General features: G+C 41.6%; 1 protein-coding gene across 1 annotated transcript in view; it reads left to right on the forward strand.

Annotated features, from left to right (window-relative positions):
- Positions 1 to 836: 836 nt before the first annotated feature.
- COL5A2 (collagen type V alpha 2 chain) overlaps positions 837 to 20,911 on the forward strand; it is a 275,036-nt gene continuing 254,961 nt past the window's right edge. Inside the window, exon 1 of the mRNA XM_040439368.1 lies at positions 837 to 1,077. Within this exon, the coding sequence (XP_040295302.1) occupies positions 990 to 1,077 (88 nt within the window). The 5' untranslated portion in view covers positions 837 to 989. The remainder of the gene's footprint in view (positions 1,078 to 20,911) is intronic.

Here is a 20,911-nt window from a genome sequence, read left to right on the forward strand (position 1 = left end):
CATTGTGGGTAATCCCTCGCTCCTAGAGTTCCTTGCTCCATGTCCTAACACGTGCAGCAGCCATTTTTGTGATTTGTTACCACGAAGCGTAAGGAAATTCGGATTCAGTGCAAATCAAATTTTTCCTGAAATTCGGATTGATTCACTCATCTCTACTAAACACTACATGCAGACTTCCAATGTGAATGCAGCCGAACACTACATGCAGACTTGCAAGTGACAGTTATAGTTACAATACAAAAGTGTCATCACAAAGAGTACACCACATTCGAAAATTACATTTACCATAGATGCATGCAAATCTATGCCAACTTAAAAACGAGGATAATGTGAGACATACTTTTCTTATACATTTGTTGTAGCCTAGTGTAGTCAACTACATACTGTTGTTGAGGCCCTCACATACAAAGATTACATGTATGGAAAAAGGTCCCTATTTTGGCATATATACCATTATTAAAGTACATTGACATGTCGGCATATTCCATGCGCTACAGATATAGAGTGAATTTAGCCATAAATGTATAATATTTGCTAAAAAGTAATATCCAGCAATATAAAGTTAAACATTGTATAAAGTTTCCTGTACAGACATGTAGGAAAGAAATTCTATTGCAACGTTAAGCAGCAGTAAATGGTAATCTATAGGGCATGTTTTAATAATATTTGTAGTGATCACTTTCTTCCTATGTGTAGTACTAAAACAGCAAAAACGCTGGGGGAAGAGAGTAATTTTGATTTGGGTTGTTTACCATCAATCAGACTTTGCTTGGCAGGGACTGGATGACTATAAGCCTGCAAAGGCTAAAAGGGGCAGGAAAAGCTAGGGAAGGCTGCATTCTTCCTATTTAAAGCTGCAACACTTCAAAAAAGGTCTTGTTTGCAGACTTTGTCTTGGAGCTCACAAGGAAGAAACATATAGTGATAGCTTAATGGTGCTAAGAAGATCCTAACAAAAAGGAGAGCCACATGTCTAGCAAGCAGACATTATGAATTTAATACAGAAAGGGAATTTGATAGCTTTTACACTTTTAATAGGGCACTTTCTAGCTGTACAAGCTCAAGATGAAGAAAGTGGTAAGTGAAACGACTCAGACTTTGAAGTCTTTCTGTGACATTTGCCTTTGAGGGAAACAAAAGCAGATTTTCTAAACTTTTCCCTTTTTAAGCAATTTGTGTACTATGGGTGTACTATACTAGTAATGGTTTTATAACTGTGACTTTCTTTGAAACTATTGGAATGTCCTTGTCATTGAGATCAGTTTACAGCCCTGATTAGATATATGGAACAAAATTGTTCCTGGCAATAGTTTTGCATTGTTACCTAGCACAGGGCAGATGAAACCGATGTATGAGGATATTTTAGGCATAGTTACTTGCAGAATTTTCACTGTAGTTCTCACATCCAGCTAGGGTGGAGTCCTTGCTATGTCTCCAGGCTTTTTCTTTGTTGAGAAAGAATTCCCTTGTATAGCTTTTGATCACTTTTCATACACTTTTTTCTCTAAGTTGTTCATTTCTTTATTTTCGCCATCATTTTGCAACATGCAAATGATCTTCTGCCACTTTCCTGACACTATATTAATGTTTGCCTCCTCTTGACATGGTCCAGTTTTATTTGGTGTTCTGTTTGGTTATGTTCCTTTGCTAGACTATTTAAGGCAAAGTAAGACTGAAGATTGAGTGTTCCCAGAAGCAAAGTTCTCCCTTTCTTTCCATTGCTTTCCCTTGGGACTTGCTTAACATAACAAAGGCATTGTAGTGAACATTTCACCTACGTCCACACTTAGCTGTGTTTCCACACGCTGCTGCATTTAACGCATTTTGTTTCATGAATTGATGTGCAATAAGACACTTGTATAATTTGTGATTGAGTTTGGAGGTTTTTGTAATACTTATAAAGGAGCATCCTGAACACTTGCACAGTATACTTACAATTTCACACACAGACATGCATAGTTAACATTGTGATAGTAACATGAAACATTTTCACAGCTTTTTTCCTGTATTTTATCAGTAATTAGAGGATTCAGCAGGAGGGAGACTGGAAAATCTCTTGAGCAACTTTCCCATTTATACTCCTCCTTATAACACAAATACCATATGGGGGATGTGCAGCTGTGTAGAGTTACACCTACAGGAGGTAGCCCAGCATTGTAATGATTAGAACAGTTGGCTGGACAGTTACGTCATGGGTCATTAATTCTAAACTAGTCCGTGTCATTGATTGCTTATGTGACTTAACTTGTAGCTGCAGGTCAGATGCATGGCAACAGTAAAGACAATGCTCATACACACGAAGCACATGAAGCAAGTAACATGTTAGTTTTAGCTCATAATAAAGTTGACTTCTTACAATAGAAAGTTAATAAATGACATCAATTTTTTTATAAAGCATTTATAGAACAATTGCTTTACAGCTAATCATTATCAGTATTATAGTGTAGCTGATATATAATGTTTTTATTTGATAAATGTATTAATATAATCTGCTACATCTATGATAAAATGCTTTTTTTTTAAAAAAATACTGTATGTTCAGAGAAGCTATATAATTTTAGCATGCAAAAAATATCCACTGTACAATATCTAGTTAGACCTCTACCAAAATATAAAAATAACAATATCCATTGTCTTCTTGGTTGGGTTTCCTAAACTTCTCTGTTTGTGAATTACACAATTAGGGCTCCTAATTGGCAAGGAGACACCCCTCAATTAATGTGGATCTTTTCTTCCCTCCACATGGGCATGGAGTGCCTATGAGGAGGCCTTCTCCCCACATGTAATACCATTAAACTACAGGAGTGGCAACTAGTATGGGGGAAGGGTCACACTTTGAAATTGGAAGGGCTGGTTTAACAGATGCTAGAACCTCCAGTCCCTGGATGGGAAAAGAGAGTTGTAATGAACTAGCACCAGGAGGGTGCCTTATTTTAATTTTGCAACATTTATATTAAAAAGGCTAAAGATCTCAATTAAGCTTCATTTTTGGATAAAAGGATCATTGATTGCTAGACAGAATGGGCTGGGTGATCTGAGTTTGTGCAATATACTGTTGATGGCTTGTCATCAGCAATCTGAGGACAACACTACCCCAAGTGGCTTATTGTTCTACTGAGAAGCTGAAGCTCCTTCATTCTAGAAATCAGAGTCCCTAAACCTAGAACCCACCAATAATAATGTCAGCTATATTCTGTGATTGGTTTCCACATTCATGATGCCTCAACTCTTATTACATTGCCTTTGGATTTTGGGTGTTATGCAAACAATCAGAAAATACCCCAATATATGTACCAAATATAAAGCCCCAATTAATGCAACAGCATACTATATAGCTTCATACATCATGCATAGGGCCCTATAGTAAAACAAAAAGTGCAATTTTCTGTATAGTTTTTTTTTTTTTTTTGCGGTGACCAACTGTATAGTAAAGCAGAGGGCCAAAAAAAGCAAATGCCATTGGATCAGCCTCTAGGAATATATGGACCGGATCAATATGTGCCTACATTTTCATATGTGCATCAATACAGTGCGAGCATGGCGTTAGCCATCAAGCCTGACTCGTTTTTATAATAAGATGAGCAGTACATTAACTAAATAACAGTACAAGTAGATTTCTGTTACAAGTAACACACACCTACAGGTAACATAGCTGTCGTAATAAGTAGTTTATTAGTAATATAAGTAATCTACCATAACAAGTAAAGGTAATATTAATTGTACATTATTCAGATGGTTCTGGGTTCTGTTCTACTGAGCACAGATTTCAGAGGTCTGCATGTTAAAATTTCATTAGAGTTAGTCATCAAGGATCAGCGAGGAATCTTTTACCTGCTGATCTGGTTGTATAACTCCAGACATTTCATAGGGTTAAATTTTTTTACTCTTAATGGAGATTGTTGTAACATGTAATGCTGGCCAGAGGTTACAAACTTTACATGCAACCAATAAAAATGCTGGCTTCCTGTCTGATGATGTAATGGGTTTATGAATGTTTTAGCAACAAAGCTGGATTAGAGTTCTCTTGGAAAAGATGTCCCATTAAGTGGCATTTAAGGGTTATATTGTTTTGTTAATACTCATATTGTAAAACTATGTGTAACAGGACATTCATTAGTAAACCAGGCACAATGCCTTGTATGGCTAGCTCAACTAAATGTAATGATCATTTATTAATTCATTCTGGAGAAAAAGCATTCTTAATCCATAAACAAATGAGCCATTAACTGCACCGAGGGAAGGCCTAAGCCACTATGTGCACCCTTGTTCTTTCTAACTTCTCTGCCAGCCCCTCCCTCTCCACCTTGATTGACAGGGACACGTTCCTGCATATTAATCTTGCCTGGCCCTGTTAATCAAGGAGGAGAGGGAGGCACTATCCGAGGAGGTGGGGCAAGACTGCACAGAATGGCTTGGGCCGACCCATGGTACACCTAACTGCTCATTGGCATATGGATGAACATTACTTTTTCTGCAGAATGAAGCATCAGTTTGCTAAGTAAAAGGTATCATTACATTCAATTGAGCTAACCCTACAAGGCTTTGTATCTTGTTTAACAATGAGGTTCCTGGTTACAGACTCCCTTTAAAGGTTGGCAAGTCATACAAACATGTTTGAAGTTTTAAATGGTGTGAAGGGAAATGCTTAAAATCTTTTCACACATTGCTCTGCTTGTCTATACCAGGAATACCAAGAACACAAGCTGGTGATGGGCACATTATGGTCCAGGGAATGTTTTTGTGGCATTCTCCGGGCCCATTTATCCATGTAGAAGGTACTCTCAACCAATTAGGGTATGATTATGTACACTTATACATGCTGATTATCTTCACTGGGGTATATAGGATCTTCAAGCAAGACAATGTGACATGTCATATAACTATAAATATCTGACATTGGTTGGAAGAGCATGACCGATGCTTCAAAGTACTACCCTGGCCTTCTAATTCCCTAGAATTAAACATAATTGAGCATCTGCAGGAACACATTGATCATCATGTTTGCTACAGGGATTCTCTCCCATGCACCCTACAACAGCTGTAGCATGCACTGCAGTCAGCATGACACCAGATACCTGTGACAACCTGCCAGGACCTTACTGAGTCACTCCTAGCCTATTTAGCTGCTTTCCATGCTGCACCGCTAGAATCTGACTGGCCCACCGGAGCACCAGAGAACCAGAAAACCGTGGGCCTTCTGACACTGTTTCATGACCGCCGTGGCCACCTGCTGCCCTAATTCAAAGTGCTGTTAATACTCTCTGAGCAATGCACACAGTTTGGCTGCAAAGCCTGGAAGCCCTGCAGCTGCACTGTCTCTGTGCTCATTGAGAGCCAGCATGTAAAGGCCTACTCACCCTTCGGTCAGTTTAGTGGACCTACCCTCACCAAGTCCTCAATAAGTATAGGTACATACAACATATCGCTTGATATTATGATATTTGGGAGGCGAGGTGACCCAAAAATGGCCATTCTGGCATGGTTTTATTTTTTATTGTGTTTGCCTTACGGGATAATGTGATATATTTTCTATAGAGCTAGTCGTTACAGATTTGGCAATACCAAATATGTTTTTTTTATTCACTTTACACAATAAAAACCTTTTTGAAAATAAAAAATCATATCAATAAACTGTCAGCCCACATGCAGGTGAGGCATATGGCTGGTTCAATATGGTTGGCATTGAGATGGTAACATTGTGACCGTGGCTGGAGATTGTGACTATGACATCCTCCTGTAGCTCATACCTCAGCTGTTGATTTCGAACAAAGTCGAACCTTTATGAAAACCTTCCCAGACAACTGATTCACCTATGTGCCAAAATTGGGGTGTCTATGAGAAGATATTAGAAGGAAGATGGATACATTGTCAACATGGCTGGAGATATCACCACCCTGTGATTCCTACCACAGTACAATTAAGTTTAGCACAGTCAGGGACCTTTACGAAAACCTTTCAGACACCTGATTTCTATTTGTGGGTCAAATGGTTCCGGGGTTTGGATGCCTATTAAAGACAGGTCAAACAGACACTCACTTTTATAGTATAGATTTACATATTTATATTTGAATAACTATAGATTGACAAAAATAGACTGTAGTAGTAATAGTTGCATGGAGTCACATTTTTAATCACATGATCACATAATTACATGATCCGTCTCATGTTTTCTCGTTTTGTGAAGAAAATATATATCACAGATCCTCTTCAGAGCTGAATTGCCAGCAGTCTGCATTAAGGGTACAGAGAGGTGTTAACCAGTTGGGGGTGTGTATCTACACAGATTCACTCTATCCAATCAGTGCTGCCATTTTCAGACTGTGCAGGTACACACCTCCAACTGTACCCTTACTGCAGACTGCTAGCAATTCATTCATAACTTCTAGTACAAATAATAAAGGAATGGAACAACATAGAGCCGTAAGAATAGATGCTCCAGAATTGTTATTACATGGGGAATGCAAGAAGCTATTAAAACAGGCATGCCAGGAGTGGTGGAAGGTCCTCTTTAAATAAACAGTGCTTGGGGATACCCCCTTTATCTTCATGGCACTGACTCCAAAAGCGATGTTTGGAGTCAGAGCAGGGACTTCTAAGAAGTTGCAGATGCCAACATGATGGTTCTACCAGCATTATTATTGCTGGGAAAAAAAATACAGGCACTGGCAATCTAAGTAAAATAACAGCCTGGCTGGTGGAATAGCGGCCATGTGGCAACCCTAGCTGTAACAAACAGCTTAAATCCACCGCTGCAATGGCCGAGATCAATACTAGCACCGATCCTTGCCAATTAAACCCTTAGATGCTGTGGACCGTGGCTTCATCTCTCCCCCATTGGGTCCCCTGCTATAGCAGCCTGAGGCCTTACAAAGGTTAGATAACTATTTCAGTGTATTGTACCATTGATCAGACAACTGGATATTAAAGTCCCCAAGTGGGATTAAAAAAATTATGATAAAAAATTCAAGTAAATAAAAATCCCCCTTGCTTATATCTAGTCATATATAATTGGTTAAAAGATGAAAAAATGACCTGATCTATAAAAGCATCATGTTGAATATCCGGTGCCATAAAAAAAGAATTAAAGGGGTTGTCTCACTTCAGCAAATGGCATTTATTATGTAGACAAAGTTAATACAAGTCACTTACTAATGTATTGTTATTATCCATATTGCTTCCTTTGCTGGTTGGATTCATTTTTCCATCACATTATACAGTGCTCGTTTCCATGGTTACGACCACCCTGCAAATCCAGGCACGGTGGCTGTGCTTGCACTCTACAGAAAAAGATGCTGGACTATGTGATGTACTGCGGACCCAGCCACTAGAGAGGCCGGCGATTTTTCCTATAGTGTGCAAGCACAACCACCACTGATGGATTGCAGGGTGGTCGTAACTATGGAAACAAGCAGTTTATAATGTGAAAGACAAATTAATCTAGCCAGCAAAGGAGGCAATATACACAATCACAATACATTAGTAAGTGCCTTGTATTAACATTGTCTACATGATAAATGTCATTTGCCATTTTCCATTGCAGTTTAAGAATTAAAACATCCCTGATTGAATATATTTTAGTACAATCCTGATCAAAAGTTTAAGACCACTTGAAAAATGGCAAAAAATCATATTAAGCATGGCTGGATCTTAAGTTTCCAAGTAGAGCTTCAACATGCAACAAGAAGAAATGAGAGTGAGACAAAATTTTTTTGAGCATTCAATTTAATGAAAACAATGAATAAACTGAAACAGGCTGTTTTTCAGCTGATCAAAAGTTTAGGACCACACCTCCAAAAAAAAAGTAAACCCCCCCCCAAAACAGAAATCCAACTTCCAAACATGAACTCAGTAATGAGTAGCTCCGCCGTTATTAATTATCACTAGTTTCCATGAGGTGAGTGGGAACATTTCTCCAAGTGGTGAAGACGGCCGCAAGAAGGCTATCTACTGTCTGGAACTGTTGTCCATTTTTGTAAACTTCCCTTGCCATCCATCCCCAAAGGTGGATGGATGGCAGGATTGGCCAAAAGATTGATGTTTTTCGCCTGGAAGAAGTCCCTTGTCCTGCGGGCATTGTGTACTGTAGCGTTGTCCTGTTGAAAAACCCAGTCATTACCACACAGACGAGGGCCCTCAGTCATAATGAATGCTCTCTGCAACATCTGGACATAGCCAGCGGCCGTTTGACGCCCCTGCACTTCCTGAAGCTCCATTGTTCCACTGAAGGAAAAAGCACCCCAGACCATTATGGCGCCCCCCCTTCACTGTGACGCGTAGAAAACAACTCAGGTGGGATCTGCTTGTCATGCCAGTAACGTTGGAAACCATCAGGACCATCAAGGTTAAATTTTTTCTCATCAGAGAATAAAACTTTCTTCCACCTTTGAATGTCCCATGTTTGGTGCTCTCTTGCAAAGTCCAAACGAGCAGTTCTGTGGCGTTCAAGGAGACGAGGTCTTTGAAGACGTTTTTTGTTTTTGAAGCCCTTCAGTCTCAGATGCCGTCTGATGGTTATGGGGCTGCAGTCAGCACCAGTAAGGGCCTTAATTTGGGTCGAGTATCGTCCAGTGTCTTGACGGACAGCCAATTGATTCCTCCAGCCCAGTGCTGATGAAATATTTTTGGGTCTTCCACTTGAATTTTTTGTTCCATAACCCTCAGGATCATTTAAGAAATTCCAAATGACTGTCTTACTGCGTCCCACCTCAGCAGCGATGGCGCGCTGTGAGAGACCCTGCTTATGCAGTTCAACAACCCGACCACGTTAAAAATGGGAGAGTTTCTTTGCCTTTGCCATCACAATGTGTGACTACCTGACAGAAAATGACAATGAATCCACATCTTTGCATAGATTTGGCCTTTTAAAGGCATGTGGTCCTAAACTTTGGATCAGCTGAAAAACAGCCTGTTTCAGTTTAATCGTTATTTTCAATTAATTGAATGTTTAAAAAATGTTTTGTCTCACTCTCATTTCTTCTTGTTGCATGTTGAAGCTCTACTTGGAACCTTGTTAAGATCCAACAATGTAAAATATGATTTTTTGCCATTTTTCAAGTGGTGTTAAACTTTTGATCAGGACTGTATTTTTACCAGTTCTGAACTGAACTGTTAATTTTACCCTGACAATATAGTTATTTGGGAGGCCTTTCACCACTGAATACCACGTTCCTCTGTTACAATTTCCAGTTGATCCAGAGAAACGATCACTCTTCAACAGAATTGTCAGATTTGCCCTAAAGTACAAGCTTTCCTCACTATCCCTTTACTGACAAACAGATCAGACAGATGATGGGATCAACCAAGACAAATGTCCAATCCTTTCCTAAATTTATGAACTGTCTACTATTACCAATTCTTCTTAGTGTATATTCCATGACAAATTTTGTTGTTAGCGCAAAAACAGCCGTTGTACTGTTTTGGGTCTACCAATGAAATAATAAAGTTATTACAGTGATCATCTACATAGTTGTGAAATCTATCATAAGAGCCCTCTTCCATTTCTTCTTGTTGATTTAGGTTTGCTAGTTGTGTAATTACTCAAACTGCACCTAATTATAGTCATTTATTATATACTATGTATCACCTTTCATACATTCAAGACCCAATGAAGTCTTTCTAAGATTGATCAGTCAGTCATTCTGGAATAATAAGTAGATCACGTTTTTATTTATTTTACTCTCTTATATAGCGCTGACATATTCCACAGCTTTTTACACTTGTATCTCTCTGTCCCCAATGGGGCTCACAATCTAAGTTCCCTATCAGTATGTCTTTGGAGTGTGGGAGGAAACCGGAGTACCCAGAGGAAACCCACGCAAACACGGGGAGAACATACAAACTCCATGCAGATGTTGTCCTTGGTCGCATTCGAACCTAGGAACCCAGCGCTGCAAGGCACCAGTGCTAACCACTGAGCACACATGTTGTGTAAGCATGCCTTTTGATATTATTCTTGTTTAGATCAGACAGCCATTTCATACATTTGTTACACTAGATGTACATTGTCACTTTGGACACTGATTCTTCCAAATGTAAAAATGAATACAAGCAAACGAAAAATGCATCTTAATCAGAACTGCTACTATGTCTGTAGAGTAATTAATTTTTATGTTATTTCTTCTAGTAGTTGCATCCAATAGTTAACTGGTTACCAATAGCAACTGCATCTTAATTTACCTGCTTACAGAGAGCCACAATGTCAGGGATGTAAAATAGGAAATTACTTGGCAGACAGTGTCTTTGATGTACATCTGTTTGTCTTATGCTTCCCTTCAAGTTATTTCTAGTCCCAGAGCAAAAGATACAGCATGTGAATGCCAAGCCTTGAAGTTATTACGCCAAACTAAATTCCATTAATATTGCTTCCACTCCTCTTAAATCAAAAACTTTCCCTGTCCATATGTGACTCATTATCCATATTCAACATGCATTTTATGCCAGAGATCAAATAGTATATTGACTTTGATCTAGGTATTAAAGTTGGTTACAATTAGAGATGAGCTAATTTCATATTTTGAAATTCGTTCACGATTCGTTTACTGGTAAAAGGTGAATTGCGTTATGGATTTCGTTACCACAGACCATAACGCAATTCTATGATGGACTACATAACGGAATGCCTTTAGAGGCTTTCCGTTATTCATTCCATCATAATAGAAGTCTATGAGCTGCAAAACGGATCCCCTGCATAACGGAAACTGGACGGATTCGTTTTGCAGCCCATAGACTTCTATTATGACTGAATGAATAACGGAATGCCTCTAAAGGCATTCCGTTATGCATTCTGTGATATAATTGCAATATGGTCCATGGTAACGGAATCCATAAGCTGAAATTCGCTCATCTCTAGTTACAATGTTTATGCAGAAGATGAGTGCCAACTTTAAAATACATTATTAGGTGCTGGCAGCATTTTAGAATATGTGTGAAGCAATGCATTTTGTAAATCATGAACTACATTACTAATAAATTATCTTTAGAGCATAGCCAGAGGATTTCCAGAGGATGATCACATAATGACTCTCATTTTACCAGGAAGATAGTGGAATAAGTAGACTTTTTCAATTGATATACAGTAGGTAAAACTTGTGATATTTATGATATGACTAATTCAACTAATTGTAAGAAAATTACAACTGTCACGAGACACATTGCTGGCATAATGGTATTTCTTTTTTCCCAATTTTCCTGATTGTGTTAGCTGTATTAGTGATTGCCTTGAAGGAACACTTCTGGACTGTGTTATACCTACTGCATAGCCTTTGGTTTTCTATGAAGTCTTGCGTTATGCAGTGTCCATTCAGGTTCTACTTGCCTGGAGTGTTACTTCAAAAGTTTATGCAAATTCATCTTTATTAACTTTATTTTCATGCATTGTTGGTCCACAAGGATGTAGAAAACAAAACAAAACACTGTAATATAGCTATCAATTTCCCTCATGTAAGAGTTAAAATAATTCCTTTTTTATAGAGGCTTTCACATATTTTAATGCCTTTAAAAAACATACTGTACATTCCATATGTTTATTAATTTTATGATTCATTCATAGTGGGTGGGTTTAAAAAGAGTGAGGATAGAGGCCCGTGATAAGAAAGAAATGTGTTTATTTCTCAAATGCAATAACAAGGTTTATTCACTATTTCTTAATTTCTAAGCTAAGTCTTATGAAGTACAGCACAGCTACATAGTGTTGAAAGTAACTTTTAGGAACTTTGTATTCTGTTCATGGTAGATAGATACTCATGGGAAAATTGATGTTTCCAGGATAGTTATTTATTAGGTAATATTAATTGATAATTCAGGTGTCCAACATGATACAAGAGACTGCACAGTGAAGCTTCACTGTAATCTTGTAATAAGGGTTGAGCGAACCCGAACTGTAAAGTTCGGGTTCGTACCGAACTTTAGGATTTTTGGACCCTGGACCCGAACCCAAACATTTCAGTAAAAGTTCAGGTTCGGGTTTGGTGTTCAGCGATTTCTCAGCGCTTTTTGAAAGGCTGCAGAGCAGCCAATCAACAAGCGTCTGACCTTAGAAGCCATCACAGCCATGCCTACTAATGGCATGGCTGTATTTGGCCAGAGCAGCATGTGACCCAGGCTCTATATAAGCTTGAGTCACGTAGCGCTAGTCACTCTGCTGTTACAAGTGTAGGGAGAGGATGCTGCTGGACTGGTGATTTCAGGGAGAGAATAGGGGAGAATCTAACTCAGCGATCTACATACACTTAGTTGTGTGGGTGCAGGGCACCATCTTTTTACCCTGCCCTGATCCCGTTGACCGAAAAAAATAACTTTTATCCGTCTGTTAGTTAGGTGGGCGGCGGCGGCCATTTTATCCAAGCTCAGTGCACCAGCACTGCATCTGAGCTTTTGTGACATTCTAATCCAAGCTTGAAAAACTGCACTAATAATCTGGTTGTAAAAAATCACCCTTTTTTGGCAATATACAACATCTGGTGCATTTGCAGGATTAGTCAGTGTGCAATTTTAGCTAGAAATACAGGCATAATTTTCTGGGTTTTTAAAAACACACTTTTTTTGTGCCAAAAACCACTATTTTACAGCAAGTGTGAAATTCAAGTTGAATATATACAGCTTTCATATTCTGTTAAAAAACTTTTTGGGCAATATACAACATCTGGATTAGTCGGTGAGCAATTTAAGCTAGAAATACAGCCATCATTTTCTGGGTTTTTTAAAACACACTTTTTGGCAAAAATACACTATTTTACAGCCCTTGCAGCATCAGCACGTGTGAAATTCAAGGGTTATATACTGCTGTCATATTTAGTTATTAAACACACACCCGATAGGGTAAAAAAAAGTTTATTTGGCAGCCTTTGCTGCCTATGTCATTGTGAGATACACCCTTTATATATTTGGGTTACATTCAGATATTTGAAATACCGCCATTTGGTGCACAAATCTTTAATTGAGGCCTAGTGTGGGTCAGGGCGTGTGAGATACACCCTTTAAATACAGGGGTTCTATTCAGGTATTTGAAATACAGCCATTTTGGGCACAAATCTTTAATTGTGGCCTAGTTTGGTTCAGGGCGTGTGAGATACACCCTGTATATACAGTGGTTATAGTCTTCTATTAATAAAACACCCTTTTTTGGGCAAAATACACAATATTTCCGCCCTTGCAGCATCAAGACGTTTGAAATTCCAGGGTTATATACTGCTGTCATATTCAGTTACTAAACAAACACCTGTTTGGGCAAAAAATATATATTTGGCAGCCTTTGCTGCAGATGTCATTGTGAGATACACCCTTTATATATTTGGGTTATATTCTGATATTTGAAATACGGCCATTTGGTGCACAAATCTTTAATTGCGGCCTAGTGTGGATCAGGGCGTGTGAGATACACCCTTTAAATAAAGGGGTTCTATTCAGGTATTTGAAATACCGCTATTTGGTGCCCAAATCTTTAATTGAGGCCTAGTGTGGGTCAGGGCATGTGAGATACACCCTTTAAATACAGGGGTTCTATTCAGGTATTTGAAATACAGCCATTTTGTGCACAAATCTTTAATTGAGGCCTAGTTTGGTTCAGGGCATGTGAGATACACCCTGTATATACAGTGGTTATATTCTTCTATTAATAAAACACCCTTTTTTGGGCAAAATACACAATATTTCCGCCCTTGCAGCATCAAGTCATTTGAAACTCCAGGGTTATATACTGCTGTCAAATTCAGTTATTAAACAAACACCCGTTTGGGCAAAAAAATATATATTTGGCAGCCTTTGCTGCAGATGTCATTGTGAGATACACCCTTTATATATTTGGGTTATATATTCGGATATTTGAAATACCGCCATTTAGTGCACAAATCTTTAATTGCGGCCTAGTGTGGGTCAGGGCGGGTGAGATACATCCTTTAAATAAAGGGGTTCTATTCAGGTATTTGAAATACCGCCATTTGGTGCACAAATCTTTAATTAAGGCCTTGTCACGGCGGACGTGCACTCAGACTAACAAATAAACCACCAACCAGGCTCTAGGCGAGAGGCAGGGGAAGGGTCACCTCCTAGCTAATCCCTGATCTCTCTCCCTGCACTGCTCAGCCCACATGCAGACCTTGGTGGTAGGTATGATGTGTCCCCGTGCCTGGGCTGAAACACCCTAAATTCCATGAGATGGTGAAGAGGGGAAATAGGAGCAGCCTGCTCGCACAGAACCTGGATGGGGGAGATGACACAAAACAATCAAACTTGAAACCACACTTATCTTTCTGAGCTGGAACAGACAACCTTCCTTCCTAGCTTCCAAGACCAAAGTGATTCCTATAATCCGCTCAGAGCACTGGGCTGGAGTGATATTTAAACTAATGACCCCACCCAGTGCACCTGATGGGAGGCGGATCCAGCACGGCTCCAAAACAAAACACTAAACTCGTGCTGCTATTCTGGCCGACCTCCGCACATAGTCAGGGCGGGGCATGACAGTACCCCCCCTTCTACGGGTGACCTCCGGACACCCCGGACCAACCTTATCCGGATGGGACCTATGAAAAGCCCTCACCAGTCGGCTGGCGTTGACATCTAGAGCCGGAACCCACGTCCTCTCCTCAAGGCCGTATCCCCTCCAGTGCACCAGGTACTGAAGGGAACCCCGAAGAATTCTAGAGTCGAGAATCCTGGAGATCTCGAACTCCAAGTTTCCCTCGACTAGAAGAGGAAGAGGAGGCATTGGCAATGGTTCCACCGGTTTCATTTATTTTTATAATAACGACCTGTGGAACACATCATCATGGATCCTCCAAGTCTGCGGAAGATCCAGTCGAAACACTACAGGATTGATCACCGCAGAAATTTTATACGGACCAATAAATCTTGGACCCAGTTTCCAAGATGGCACTCTTAATTTGATATTCTTAGTGGACAACCACACCAGATCACCCACACATAGGTCCGGACCAGTCACACGTCTCCTGTCAGCCATTCGTTTATACCTCTCACCCATCCTCTCCAAATTCCCTTGAATCCTCCGCCAGATGGAGGATAAGGCAGAAGAGAATCTCTCCTCCTCTGGCATCCCAGAGGAACCAGTCCCAGAAAAGGTACCAAACTGAGGATGGAAACCGTATGCGCCAAAAAATGGCGACTTACCTGTGGACTCCTGCCTACGGTTATTCAACGCAAATTCTGCTAAGGACAAGATTCTCAGCCACAAAGCACCTCAAGTAGGTCTCCAGGTTTTGATTAGTCTGACCATTCGACTGCGGATGGAAAGCCGAAGAGAATGAAAGTTGAAAGCCAAGCTGAGAGCAGAACGCCCTCCAAAACCTGGAGGCAAACTGTGTGTCCCTATCAGAGACCACATCCGAAGGAATACCATGCAATTTCACAATATTATCCACAAAAATCTGCGCAAGAGTCTTAGCGTTAGGCAGACTAGTTAGCGATATAAAGTGAGCCATTTTACTGAAATGGTCAACTACCACCAAAATCACTGTTCTACCGGAGGAACTCGGCAGATCCGTAATAAGGTCCTAGACAAATGCGTCCAAGGACGAGATGGAATAGACAATGGAATAAGTGAACCAGCCGGTTGAGTATGAGCAACCTTTGACTTAGCGCAGGTTTCACAGGCTGTCACGTAATTCTCAATGCTCTTACGTAACCCTGGCCACCAGAACCTCCGGGACACCAGATCACAGGTGGACTTACCACTAGGATGTCCAGCAAGGACAGTATCGTGATGTTCCTTGAACACCTTGTATCGCAGGCCCTCAGGAACAAACGACCTCCCTGGGGGACAAGAACCAGGAGCCCCCTCCTGGGCTCCCAACACCTTCATCTCCAATTCAGGGTATAGACCGGAGACCACCACCCCATCCGCTAAAATCGTCGCAGGATCCTCTGAATCACCTCCCCCAGGAAAGCTGCGAGACAAGGCATCTGCCTTGACGTTCTTGGCCCCTGGGCGAAAGATAACCACAAAATTGAACCTGGTAAAAAACAGTGACCATCTGGCCTGCCTAGGGTTCAGACGCTTGGCAGATTGCAGGTAAGCCAAATTCTTATGGTCTGTATATACCGTAACGGGGTGAGACGCCCCCTCCAACCAGTGACGCCATTCCTCAAAGGCCAACTTGATAGCCAACAACTCTCTATCTCCAACATCATAATTCCTCTCGGCGACCGAGAGCTTCTTGGAGAAAAAGGCACACGGGACCCACTTGCCAGAGGTTGAACCCTGTGACAACACCGCACCAACCCCCACCTCTGATGCATCTACCTACACTGCAAATGGCTGACACACATCCGGCTGCACCAGAATGGGAGCAGACGCAAAACGCTCGTTAATAGCCGAAAAGGCCTGCAATGCCTCATCCGACCAGACAGACGTCGGTGCCCTTCTTGGTCATATCAGTGAGAGGTTTTACTATGGTAGAGTAGTTTGAAATAAATTTTCTATGATAATTCTTAAACCCCAAGAACCGCATCAAGGCTTTCTGATTCTCTGGTCGGTCCCATTCCAGAACCGCCCAGACCTTCTTAGGGTCCATACGAAAACCAGAATCAGAAAGCAAGTATCCCAAGAACGGAAGCTCTTGCACCGCAAACAAACATTTCTCCAATTTAGCATCTAATTTATTCTCCCGAAGGATCGTCAAAACCTGTCTCACATGATCCTGATGGGTCTTCAGATCAGGAGAATAAATTAAAATATCATCCAGGTAAAATACTACGAACCTCCCCACCAAATGATGAAAAATGTCATTGACGAATCGCTGAAATACTGCTGGCGCGTTCGTCAACCCAAAAGGCATAACCAGGTTCTCAAAATGACCCTTGTGCGTATTGAAGGCCGTTTTCCACTCATCCCCCTCCTTGATTCTGATCAGATTGTAGGCCCCTCTCAAATCCAACTTGGAGAACACCTTGGCTCCTACAATCTGATCAAAAAGATCAGAGATCAAAGGCAGGGGATATGGATCCCGGACTGTAATACGGTTCAATTCCCAGAAATCCAAACACGGTCTCAGTGATCCATCCTTTTTCTTCACAAAGAACAAACCCACTGCCACTGGAGACTTAGATGGTATAATATGACCTTTTCCCAAACTCTCGGCGATATACTTTCGCATGACCTCTCTTTCGGGTTGAGAAAGGTTGTAAAGCCGAGACTTTGGCAACTTAGCCCCTGGGAGGAGATTAACTGGACAATCATAGTCACGATGAGGGGGCAATTCCTGAGCCCCACCCTCTGAAAAGACATCCGCAAAATCTGAGAGATATTGAGGTAAAGCCGTAATGGACACACCAGAGATAGATGTGCCAAAACAATTATCCGATCAAAACTCACTCCAACCGATGATTTGTGTCGCTTGCCAGTCTATAATTGGGTTATGTTTAGTCAACGATGGCAACCCCAAAACTATAGGAGCTGGCAAATCCTTCAAGACAAAACAAGAAATAATTTCAACATGTGAATTACCCACCCTTAAGTGAATACCATGAACAATGTGAGTAAGGCTCCTTTGAGAAAGAGGGGAAGAATCAATTGCAAAAACACGAATCTCGTTCTCTAAAGTGCAAGTACTTAGTCCTAGATTTTGAAGGAAAAGAAAGTCAATTAGGTTTACCCCAGCACAACAATCAAGGAACACCTCAACAAAAACATTTCTTGACTCCAGCGCCACCATAGCTGGAAGGAGAAAACGGGAACTGCAGGGAGCTTGCATACCTGCATGCTCCACCACACCATTCATGCTACCAAGTGTCAGGGAAGTTTTTTTTTTTTTCTTTTTCTCTACCACGTGGGGTTTAACAGGACAAGCAAAAACAAAATGACCACTCTTTCCACAATAGTAACATAGTTTGTGCAATTTCCTAAAGTCTCTACTATCAGAATGGCAAGAAATCTGACCCAATTGCATGGGTTCCTCCGCTACCCCCGCGTTACCTGTAACATCACCCGGGGAGGCAGTAGAGATGAAACCACTCACAGAAGGGATACCTTGCGCAGGGGGAGCCCTATACCTCTCTCTGATACGTCTGTCTAGCCGTACTGCTAAAGACATGGCGTTCTCCAAAGAGTCTGGGTATTCATGAAAAGCAAGGGCATCCTTCAATCTTTCAGATAACCCCTGACAAAACTGGCTACGTAACGCGGGATCATTCCACTCTGATTCAGTAGCCCATCTCCTAAATTCAACACAGTAAGCCTCTGCAGTATCTTCCCCCTGAAACAAATTACGTAATCGCGACTCTGCCATCGAGACCCGATCTGGGTCGTTGTAGATTAATCCCAGAGCCTTAAAAAATTCCTCCACCGACCGGAGCGCCCGAGAACCAGGTGGCAGAGAAAAGGCCCAGGATTGTGCGTCCCCTTTAAGCAGAGAAATAATTATACATATCCTCTGACTCTCATCTCATCAAAGTACAATTTGCAGGACTCTCTAAAACGGACAAAGTCATCCATAAAAATTAAGTACTTACAGTTTTTGAAGACAGCAGGCTCAGGGATCAGTGCATTGGTGGCCGGGGCCTGGCCTCAGTGTTCACGGTGACCGTGTGCAGGATTCGTTCTGCACTTGGAGGAGATAAGGCTCATCCTAGCGTTTCCGGCCCGTGACTCTACCTCCGTGTGACATCACGACGGCAACGCGCGGACGCAAAAGGCAGGGGAGGTCGGGAGGAAGTCAGGAGGAAGTAAGTCTTTCAACTCCTTCACTATGCGGCGCCGGCGATGCCGCTCGCATAGTGAAGGATCGGATCGGACAAGGGGCAAAAAAAATATTTAGCATATTGTGTAACTATCACTAAGCAAACAAGGCATTTTGCCGCCCCATTGGCAAGTGCCGCCCTAGGCAAATGCCTTGTTTGCCTCGTGATAGATACACCCCTGACGATGGTGCACTGTTAGTAATGGCAGATCAATTCATCGGTCTCAGTTGAAGGTGTTGAAAATCCTCATGGATCCATGCCTCATTCATTCTGACAAATGTGACTTTTTTTGTACACTGGCAGAGGATAATTTTGTTCATTTCGAAGTGACAACACCACCTGGTGTGCTGAAAATCCTCTCTGAGATAACACTGGAGGATGGAAAAGGACAGTACAGACACGCAGGTGGCAGGCATATACTCGACAAAAGCTGTCTCAAGCTGTTTACACAGTGTATCTTGATAATAAAGCAATTTGGCCTCCTTTTCGGCAACATGAAAACATACCAACATTTTGCTTTGATAGTAAGGGTCTAAAAGCATGGCTATCCAGTAATTGTCAGATTGTGTCATGCGAACAATATACCTTTCAGTACTTAAGCAAGGAATACAGCTTGCCATCTGGTCAGCGTGCCCAAGGGTCTACTATAGAACTTTGTTCCCCACTGAGATGATTGGTTATCTTGGCCAGTGTCATCATTATAATAATCAGCTTCATCCTCCTGCACAAGCAACTTTCTTCAATATTCAGTTCAGTGGGTGTGGACCCACTGTGGCAACAAACCAGTTTGGCCTTGGGCTAGACCTAAGGGCATTCTCCTGGTGATTTCCTGGAATTTAACCCTTTAACCCCTGTACAAGGATCTGGACTTCGCTGTAAGGAAGCAACCAGACCGCTACCTCCTGGAGTAGTCCTGGTGTAGTTAGCTGCGGACCCACAGGGGTCAGAGACACTGGTGTGAAGCACCAAGGACTCCTGCAAAAGGCGTAGTCTGAATACAGTCCAATAGTCAGGGCAGCCTGAGTACTTGTGTATTCCAAATAGAGATTCCAAGGTCATGGCAGGCTGAGTACAAGCATAATCCAGGTCACAGTTCCAAGGTTGGGGCAGGCAACAAGGAGCAGAATTAGTAGATAGACAAGGTTCGGTACACGGATATCTAGGCGAGAATACCTTCACTGGTTACTAGCAAGTAGATACCCTCAAAGCTCAGGCAAGGAAGTGGATCCACAGCCCAGCAAAATAGGAAGGCTGATCTTCAACTTAACCAGCACCTGGACAGGGAAAGGAAGAAGGGATTAAATATCATAGTGATGAAAGGAGTTCACTGAGCACTAGTCCCAAAACACACAGGGAGAATGGAGTGATGTCTGTGCATGCCCCAGACAGCGGGATAGTGGCAAAAATGAGCCACCAGTGTAACACTCCTCCTGCTCCTCCACTAGTGGTAGCTTCTCATCCTCTACTTTATCCTCAATGGAACTTTCTCCATGTGGGTCCCCAACAGCTACACGGTCGCCAACATTGTCCATTGTTGCTTCCCCATGCATCAGTCTGCTCTAAAATAAATATCAGAGGGATGACATCATTAATGCTGCATGTTGTCACTATTGACAAATCTTCGGAGGGCCTAAGTACCTGGCAGGCGTTTCTGATGAGCTGCTAGTGACCTTAAGACAATACATACTTCCTGCTGAGGAGATCTGGTGCATGACAAAATCATTCACCACTTTACGCTGCATGTACAGATGCTCTAGCATATGTAAAGTGAAATTCCAGCCAGTTGTAATGGCATGGATCAAGCCGTGCAATGGCAGACTGTTCTGTTGCTGCAAGTACAGCAGGGAGTTCCTTGACATATACGAATAGCTAAAAAATACATGGCCACCGTACCTTTTCAAATAGAATTACACGACTAAATTTTTTATGTGTCCCATGCAGGCAGCATGTGTTATTTCCCCCAAATGCAATGCAGCCACAATGTTTCTGCTATTATCACTGACCACCTTGCCAAGTTGGAGTAGGCGGGGAGACAGCCAATGGGATGATTGCTACTTGATGCACTCTAGTAGCTTATCAGCTTTGTGGCTACTTTTACCCAGGCAGACCAGCTCTAACATGATATGGCAATGGTTGACTTCAAAGATGTGATAAGAGGGAGGGGGAAAGGGAACCATACTCTGCCCTACTTGTGTTTGGAAGTGGAGGAAGCCCATTGAGG

Source organism: Bufo bufo, chromosome 7, assembly GCF_905171765.1.
Source record: "Bufo bufo chromosome 7, aBufBuf1.1, whole genome shotgun sequence".
NCBI lineage: Eukaryota > Metazoa > Chordata > Amphibia > Anura > Bufonidae > Bufo > Bufo bufo.